General features: G+C 25.5%; 6 protein-coding genes across 6 annotated transcripts in view, besides 9 other annotated features; 3 read left to right on the top strand and 3 right to left on the bottom strand.

The window, feature by feature from the left end:
* Position 1: 1 nt before the first annotated feature.
* Positions 2-43: a sequence feature (AT_rich).
* A 189-nt stretch (positions 44-232) lies between these two features.
* On the top strand, positions 233-1768 carry EDI_107350 (uncharacterized protein; the record flags this gene model as incomplete). The annotated part of the gene is made up of 1 exon (XM_001736556.1): positions 233-1768. A coding segment is annotated over one exon (1536 nt), but the record flags the coding sequence as incomplete, so codon positions are not given.
* An 18-nt stretch (positions 1769-1786) lies between these two features.
* Positions 1787-1836: a sequence feature (AT_rich).
* Positions 1837-1861: 25 nt separating this feature from the next.
* EDI_107340 (uncharacterized protein) lies at positions 1862-3389 on the bottom strand (the record flags this gene model as incomplete). The annotated part of the gene is made up of 2 exons (XM_001736555.1): positions 1862-3255; positions 3317-3389. The coding sequence occupies 2 exons, from the start codon at positions 3387-3389 to the stop codon at positions 1862-1864; spliced, it is 1467 nt and encodes a 488-aa protein (XP_001736607.1).
* A 56-nt stretch (positions 3390-3445) lies between these two features.
* Positions 3446-3509: a sequence feature (AT_rich).
* A 12-nt stretch (positions 3510-3521) lies between these two features.
* Positions 3522-3580: a repeat region.
* Positions 3581-3887: 307 nt separating this feature from the next.
* On the top strand, positions 3888-5303 carry EDI_107330 (Xaa-Pro dipeptidase, putative; the record flags this gene model as incomplete). Its single annotated transcript, XM_001736554.1, has 1 exon — positions 3888-5303. One exon carries the CDS (start codon positions 3888-3890, stop codon positions 5301-5303), a length of 1416 nt encoding a protein of 471 aa, XP_001736606.1.
* Positions 5299-5374: a sequence feature (AT_rich).
* Positions 5375-5500: 126 nt separating this feature from the next.
* EDI_107320 (cold-inducible RNA-binding protein, putative) lies at positions 5501-5967 on the top strand (the record flags this gene model as incomplete). Its single annotated transcript, XM_001736553.1, has 2 exons — positions 5501-5591; positions 5642-5967. The coding sequence occupies 2 exons, from the start codon at positions 5501-5503 to the stop codon at positions 5965-5967; spliced, it is 417 nt and encodes a 138-aa protein (XP_001736605.1).
* Positions 5597-5634: a sequence feature (AT_rich).
* Positions 5968-6234: 267 nt separating the features above from the next.
* Positions 6235-6330: a sequence feature (AT_rich).
* A 21-nt stretch (positions 6331-6351) lies between these two features.
* EDI_107310 (uncharacterized protein) lies at positions 6352-8301 on the bottom strand (the record flags this gene model as incomplete). The annotated part of the gene is made up of 1 exon (XM_001736552.1): positions 6352-8301. The coding sequence occupies one exon, from the start codon at positions 8299-8301 to the stop codon at positions 6352-6354; it is 1950 nt and encodes a 649-aa protein (XP_001736604.1).
* Positions 7705-7725: a sequence feature (AT_rich).
* A 107-nt stretch (positions 8302-8408) lies between the features above and the next one.
* Positions 8409-8450: a sequence feature (AT_rich).
* Positions 8451-8489: 39 nt separating this feature from the next.
* EDI_107200 (uncharacterized protein) overlaps positions 8490-8520 on the bottom strand; it is a gene marked incomplete at both ends in the record, with an annotated part of 924 nt that continues 893 nt past the window's right edge. The window contains one exon of the mRNA XM_001733295.1: positions 8490-8520. This exon is cut by the window's right edge and continues 513 nt beyond it. Coding sequence (XP_001733347.1) covers positions 8490-8520 — 31 coding nt within the window.

The following is an 8520-nucleotide window of genomic DNA, read 5'->3' as shown; positions in this document are numbered from 1 at the left end:
CATTAATATTAGTTTAAAAATTAATTCAAATACAAATTTATTTCTTGCTAAAAGCATATTGAAATTTACATCTCTTTCATTTACATATGATTCTTCAATAGATTTAAAAACAATTAATCCAAATATTAAAGAATTAGATATAACATTAAACCAGTATACTCCAATTGCTCCATTTCAATTATTTTTAAATAAATTTCTTCTCAAAAAATTAATTATTCGAATTGAATATGAGTGTCAATGGAATTTTATTCGTTCATTAGCTAAATTAGTAAAATCTATTAATGCTAGTGGATTAATTTATGTTTCAAACAAAGTTATTTATGAATCTGGTGAAATTGATGATTTACTTATTAATATCCCACAAAATATATGTATTATATTTACTGATGGTTATATTGGATGTAACGGATTTTCTGGTAGATTTGGAAAATATGAAGAAGATAATATTATTCAAAGAGATGGAGATAGTTCAGTCATTGTTCCTATTCCATTACCAGAAATAACACTTGATCATACTTCTTATACAACTCAATTAAAAACGATAGACTTGTCTCAAAAAACTTGGATATCATCAGTAGAAACATCATATAATCTGAAATATATTAAATTACCATCTTCAATCATTTCATTAAAATTATATAATCCTCCTTCATCTTTACCAATGAATTTAGTTCAATTACATATGGAAAATATAAATAATTCAATGGTAAATTTATCATGTGCTTCTTTTAATAAATTGATATTAAAAAAATGTAATATTGAAACATTACAAGTACCATCTACATTAACATTTTTCTCAAGTAGTTATAATACTTTCTTAAAAGTAGGATTAAATTGTCAAATGAAAGAAGCTACTTTTAGTTCATGTCAATTACCAATGTTATTAATTCCTACTACATGTACTTATTTAAATGTTTATTGTTCTCGTTTACCATTTATTCAATTAACTGGTTTAAAACAATTAGAAGTTTATAACTCTGATTTCTCTAAATTAGCAACAACAACTCGTTTATCACAATTAACTGGATTAACATTTATATCGAAAACTGAACCTGAATTCATTTCTTTAAATGAACTTCCAATTCTTAAATATTCAAATGCATTAGTTCAATGTAATCTTCAACATGTTTGTTTCTCTAAATTTATTGCTCCTGGATTAAAACAATTAACAATTGATTTTGTACAACCAGTTCTCATTTCTGGAAATAATAACAATTCTCTCCTTTCTTCATCAGATATTAATGAAGATAGTTTACCTTCAATTCCAGAAAAATCATCTGTTCTTGTTTCACCTTCTTTTACAGTTCCACGTTTAACAGAGTGTTATTTAAAAGGTATTTTATCTTTACAATCACCAATAGATTCATGGAGAATTTATATTGACGGTTGTAATGATATTGTTTTAGGTGCAACAAATGGTGTACATTTAAAAAATTGTCATGGTAAAATTAATTTTAATAATGAAAAGAATGCATCAGTTATTTCATCACTTTCTTTATATAATTGTTTCTTTGATAATAATAGTTTTCAAAAACTTAAAGCTGTTCAACATTTACGTATATACATTACTGGTAATTTTAAAGTTTCTGAATGGAGGTATCAATCTTTTAATCAATTAAATGATATTCTTTTATCAGCTAAAAGTATCAATTTAGGGTCTATTGTTATTCCTTCATCTGTTACTTCATTATCAATTACAAGTGAGAAAAAGAAAGGAAAATTAACTCAAACAACTATTAATCAATTAAAAGTTCTTTCATTAAATTAATCTTATGTGAATTGAATCTATTTTATAATATCTATTTTTAATAATCTATTTTAAAAATAACTTTAATTCTATCATGTCTAAAAAATATTTAATCTAGACTCCTTCTTCTAATGGAGCATATGTTGCACGTTCATTAATTTTTGGTGCTTTTTTAACAAGTAAAAGAAGTAAGGTTATTATAGCAGATATTACAAAAGATGGACATACAGCAAACATAAAATAATGAACAATTTTACCATCATTTTGTTTTTCTGGATTATAGAATAACCCATGAACTAATAAGAACAATGAGTTTGATATAAATTGTGATACTGTCAATGAACCATTTACAATACCTAAAAAGAATCCAAATTTATCAGGCTCAACTACAGAACGAGTTAATGCATAGGGTGTTGCATTTAATTGACAATAAACTAATGCAGCTGATAATAATGGAATTAGAGATACACAATATGCTAATGGATCAAATGAATCAATATGTTCATTTGAATGAATTGGAATATAATACAAAATTGATGTACAAAAAGCAATAAGATTAAATATAAATAATGTTATTTCAGGTATCCTATTAATAAAGAAAAGAACTAAAGAAGTTATTGATAAGGTAATAGCAAATAATAGTTTATTGAAATTATAGAAAACAAATGAATCATTTATATGATAAAATAAATAAGTATTATACAATAATTGTGTATTTTCTTTCATTGGAGTCCAAGAAATCCAACCAAAGAATACAACTATAAGAATTAAATACATATTTTTATTCATTGAAATAAATGATTTCCATATATTTTTTATATGATATAATGGTGACTCCCCTCCAGACATAAATGTAGTTTCTTTTGCAAAATGACAAAAAACCCATACACATATTGGTAAAATAATTATTGATAATACATATAAACTAAATACTGTAATTAAACGAATATTCATATATTTTATATGATGATTTAAACTATCATTATTACGTTCATTAAAATCATTAAAAGAAATACATATAATTGAAGAAATTCCATAAAAAAGTATTTGTGCTAATCCTGTCATTAATGATGACATTAAATTAACTTGATTTTGATTTTTTGAATCAAATTCATCTAAAATAAAAGATCTATATGATAATTGAATCATGTTAATGCCTATTGTCCATATAACAAATCCAATAACATAAAATATATCACTTGTAATATAACCATTTGTTAATATGTTTTCACTACTTGAATCTATACAACTGATAAATAAAATAGGATATATTGATGAACACACAATAATAATTGCACCTAATAACCATACTCCTAACCCAATTAACATAAATGGTCTTCTTCTTCCCATATTAAATGTAGCATGGTCACTTAATGCTCCTATAATAATTTGAACAAATAAACCAATAACTGGACCAACTGTCATTTTTATTGAAGTGTGTGCGTTTTGATTAAACTGAATAGGAGATAAGTCAGAAATAAAAAATAAAGTTGAAATTGGAACATTGTCTAGAAATAAGTATATCAAATCTATTTAAATTATTCATTCTCTATAATTTATTGAACAAACATGCAAATTCAATTCCAAATTGAACTAAACTAACTAACACAAAATATAAATACATTTTTAAGGTATTTTTCATTTTCTTCTTTCAAACTACTTTTCTGTTTCAATTTTAAGTTTTCTATTCATTTCATGTTTTAATTTTTTATTTTATTAAATAACAATATTATTTTTTAATTCTGTTATTTTTTTTTTTTTAGTTTATCAACTTAGGAACGGTACTGGTTTCCTTGAGCTAGGAACAATAATAACCAATTCTATTAACACTTATTTTTATAGTTATCAATAACTATTAATTACATTAAATAAAAACAAAATATGTTTTACTTTTAAAAATGGTTGAATTGAAACTGAATATTTCTTTGTTTTTCATCTTTGAACAAAGAAAATTCTATTACTTCTAATCAAAGAATACAATGAACTTAGAGAACTAAATTTTACAATGTCCCAAAATTCCTCAAAAAATACTCAAGAATTAACTGGAGTTTAAAAATAATGAGATCTAGAAGATCGAATGCCTTCCAACTATCTCATCTAAAATAAAAAGAAAGACGGTAAACTCAAAAATCTAATCTCAATGTCTAAGATTATCATTCCTGATATTCCTAAAATCTGTAAATCAACCACCTCTCATTTTTTAAAATACTTTAAGGCTAACCAAAAACCTCAAGATGCAATTGTTTTCTTAGAAGGTGGTCTTGAACTTCCATTTTATGATACTGATGGTGAATATCTTTTTAGACAAGAAAGTAATTTCCATTATTTGTTTGGTGTAAAAGAAGCTGGATTTTATGGAATTGTCAAAATGGATGGAACCCGTATTCTTTTCCTTCCACAATTACCTGAATCACTTCAGATATTCCTTGGACCTAATTTACGTCCTGAAGATGTAAAAAGAATGTATGGTGTTGAAGAAGCATATTATGATTCTCAAATCGAAGAAGTTTTAAGTAAGTTAAATCCATCTATGATTTATTTGTATGCCAAAGGAGTTAATTCAGACTCAGGAAGTCAACCAGCTCCAATTAGAACTAAAGCTGTTTATAAGTATAGTACTAATGAAACTGAATTACATGATGTTTTATTTGAAGCTAGAACTGTTAAGACTAAAGAAGAAATTGATTTTATGAGATTAGCCATTAATGGAACTGCTGAGGCTCATCGTGCTTGTATGAAATATTGTAAACCTGGAATGTATGAATTTGAACTTGAAGCTGAATTTTATCGTGTTGCTTATGGACAATATGGTATGAGAAACTTTGGTTATTTCCCTATTTGTGCTTCTGGAAATAAAGGAGCAACTATGCACTATGGACATGCTGGTCATCCAAATAGAAAAATTATGGAAGACGGTGAAATGGTATTAATGGATGTTGGAACTGAATGTCATAGATACGCAACTGATTTAACATTAACATATCCAATCAATGGAAAGTTTACTGAACAACAAAAGACTATTTATAATATTGCCTTAAATTGTAATAGAGGTTGTGAAGCAGCTATGAAACCAGGAGTAAAATGGTATGATATTCATGAACTTTCTAACAAACTAATGCTTAAAGGATTACTTGAAGCAGGATTAATTAAAGGGGATTTAGAAGAAATGTATAAAAATGATGTACATTTCTATTTTATGCCTCATGGAATTGGACATTTAATTGGTATTGATACTCATGATGTTGGAGGATTTAATCTTGGAATTCCAAGAAGTGATAATTGTTCACTTAAAAAGTGCCGTTCTAATAGAGTTCTTGAAGCAGGAAATATTTATACTGTTGAACCAGGAATTTATTTCATTCCATTCTTATTAGAGAGTGGATTTAAGAATGAACAAGTAAAGAAATATTTAGTTGAAAGTGAAATTAGAAAGTATTGGAACTTTGGAGGTGTTAGAATTGAAGACGACGTTTTAGTAACTGAAGAAGGAGTTGAAGTATTAGACAAAAATGTTCCAAGAACCGTTGAAGAAATTGAAGCATTTATGAAGCATTAAATTTTAATTACATTAAGTATTTCTTATTAGTATTTTATATTATAAATTTATTATAAATTATATAATTTAAAGAAATCTACTTATCTTATTTTTAATGGAAAAACCCTAATAAAAGAACTAAAAAATAAGATTTATAAGATTTATACAAAACCTAAGAATATAAAAAGAAAAGAAAAGGACTAAATAATTAACAATAAATGACTAGATTATATATTGGATCACTTGCTTATTCAGTTACTGATGAATCATTAAGAGCTGCTTTTGAGAAATTTGGAACAGTTACTGATTGTTTGTTATATAATTTTTTTAGAAAAAAAGAATAAAATAATTAGATATAGGTAAAGTTGTTACTGATAGAGAAAGTCAAAGATCTAAAGGATTTGGTTTTGTTACTTTTGAAAAAGATGAAGACGCTAAAAAGGCTATTGAAGAAATGAATGAACAAGAACTTGAAGGTAGAAGAATTAAAGTTGATGTTTCTAAACCAAGAGAAGAAGGTAGAAGAAGAGATTATAGACATGATGATAGAGATAGTAGACGTGACTATCGTAGTAGAGATGACCATTATAGAAGAGATTATCATCACGATGATAGAAGAGATAGAGATTCACACCGTGATGAAAGAAGAGACTCTCATAGAGATAATGATAAAAATTATGACTGATTCCCTTGATTGGTATAAGAAATTTTGGTTCAAAGAAATTATAGTTCAAAAATGATGTTATTTCCTTTCTTTCTTCTTTGGAAGATCTTTAACTTTCAAAAAAAAGAAAGAATGATTCTCCTAATATATTGTCCAATTTGAGGGATAAAAGAAAAATAAGGTTCATATAGAAAAAGAAATAGGTTTAAAATCATCTTGGTGATTTATTGTAATTTTATACATATATATTTAGTTTGTAATATGATTGGACTTGAAATGAGTATTTTGTAATATAGAAAATAATTGAAAAAATATTATAAAACTAATTATTTTTTAATTTTTTTTGATAAAAATATTATAAGAAAAATAAAAAAAATATTTTTACTTATGATAAGAAGGAGATTTTTAAAAGATTGAAGAATTATGTTTATTATTTCCCAGTGTTTTCTCATAAATAGCTTTTAATGCATTTGAACGTTCTCTGCTACAAGAAGATTGTAATACACCACTTACAGAAGTGCTGTAAGACGCATTAATTATAATAGACATAATGAATTCTTTTAAATATTTTTTAGATACAATATATTCATCTTTAGGTAAACGTATTTCAATTTCTTTTAAACTTCCTCTTGCCCATAATTCTATTCTATAGTTTGAAGAAGGTAATGGATTTACAACAATAATAACCTGAGTTCTAAATTGAACACTTGATAAATCAATTCTTTCTCCACCATCTTTAAATACAATAACAATATTCTCTTGGTTGAACAATTTAGTTGCACTTCTTTCCGTTAGTAATGGGACAACATGATACATTATTTCAAAACAATCTTTCCTTGAATAAACTGAATAACGTCCATCAATTGTAGTTGTGGTAATATCTAATCCACCACTATATCCATTAAAATTTAATAATTCAATTCCATTTCCAATATTTCCAAGAAACTCAAATAATTTATCATCACATTCTCTATTTTCAGTTACTGATTTCCATTTTGTTAATCCATTAGAACAGACAACTCCAACACTAATTTTTTTTGGACTAGTTACTTCTTCAAATTGCAACATTTCAGTTTCAACTTTTTTTGTTACAGGATACATTTGAACTGCATATTTTAAATATGATTTTACTATTTTTGTTGCTCTTTCTTTCGTACAAGTATTTGAATTAGGAAATGCATATCCTTTAGGGATAACATCTTTAATTTCTCCACCACTCCAACGAAGTAATAGTCCTACATCACCACTAGAATATTGATTAAATTCTAATGGCATTGAATCAAATTCTTTAAGGGCTAAGAAAACAACACGTAAATTTGAATCCATTCCTATCCATTTTGAAATATCTTCTTCAGTTTCACTTTTAAAATAACCATCCCACCATGGTTCTTTAGGATAAAGAAATGTTCCTTGATCACTACCACCTGAATACCTAACCCATTTACCACTTATATCAAAAAGTTGTGGTGATCCAAATTCTTCTTTTAAAGGAAAATAACCCCAATAACTTTCTATTTTTGAAGTTAATAAAGGTAATTCAACCGTTAACATATTTAAAGGTTTATATCCTGTTATTTGATCATTTATTTTTATTAATTCTTGTTTCGATTTATCTGAACTAGAATTACTGGGATCACTACCTCTTCTTTTACGTTCACTTTGTTCTTTAATAATACTTTCTTTTGTTGTTTTATTTAATGTTTTAAATCGTTTGGTTATTTGATGTTCACTAGAAGAATCTTTTTGTGTATTTTCATCTTTTTTAATAAATTTAATAAACGTTGCATCTATTTCTTTGACCATTTTTTTCTCTCTCATTTCAATTCCTTCAGAAATAATTTTATTTCTTTGTAGGTATCTTTCAGATTGTTCTCTTTTATAACTGCTTTGTGGCATTGATGCATAAATTTCATTCATTTTTAAATTAATTTCAGCAAATGCTTTATCATGAATTTTTAATAATTCTTTTCTTTGTTTTTCAGTTACAGTTTTTCCTTCTTTAATTAGTGCTTCAAGAGAAGCGATTTTTTCTTCTTTTTCTTCTTGAAGCTTAACAATATATGGCTTTTCATTATAAACAGAAAAGTTTTTATTTTCAAGATTCCATTGAGTCTCAGCCTCTCCAATTAATTTTTTTGATTGTTCTTCAAATCTAAATAATTGATTTTTTAATGTTTGTGTTTCTTCAGTCTTTTTTTGAATTATTTGTCTAAGTTGTTCACTTATTAATCTATAAATATCTCTTTCTTTAGTTACATAAAAAATCATATTTTCTTCTTTATGTGGATCTCTTTCTTGAATAACACTAACTTTATGATATTCGTTAATAAGTTGTTGAACTGTTTCTAAGCTCATAACTCAATTTTCAATTTTAGTTTTTTTTTAGTTTCATCTTTCTAATGTTAAATTTCAATTATAAAAAAGTTTAAAAAAAAACTTTTCCCATTAATGGAATTAGTTTCAATATTATTCTATTTATTTTTTTCTCTAATTTATTTATAATTCAATTCTCATTTACTTTTTAATTAAGATTCATAATTTTGTTAATTTGATAAATAGGAAAATATTTTAAAT

This window comes from Entamoeba dispar, genomic scaffold (assembly GCF_000209125.1).
Source record: "Entamoeba dispar SAW760 scf_1105229459963 genomic scaffold, whole genome shotgun sequence".
Classification (NCBI taxonomy): domain Eukaryota; phylum Evosea; order Mastigamoebida; family Endamoebidae; genus Entamoeba; species Entamoeba dispar.
The sequence above is the reverse complement of the archived record's forward strand: the minus strand, read 5'-3'. Positions and strand labels throughout refer to the sequence as shown.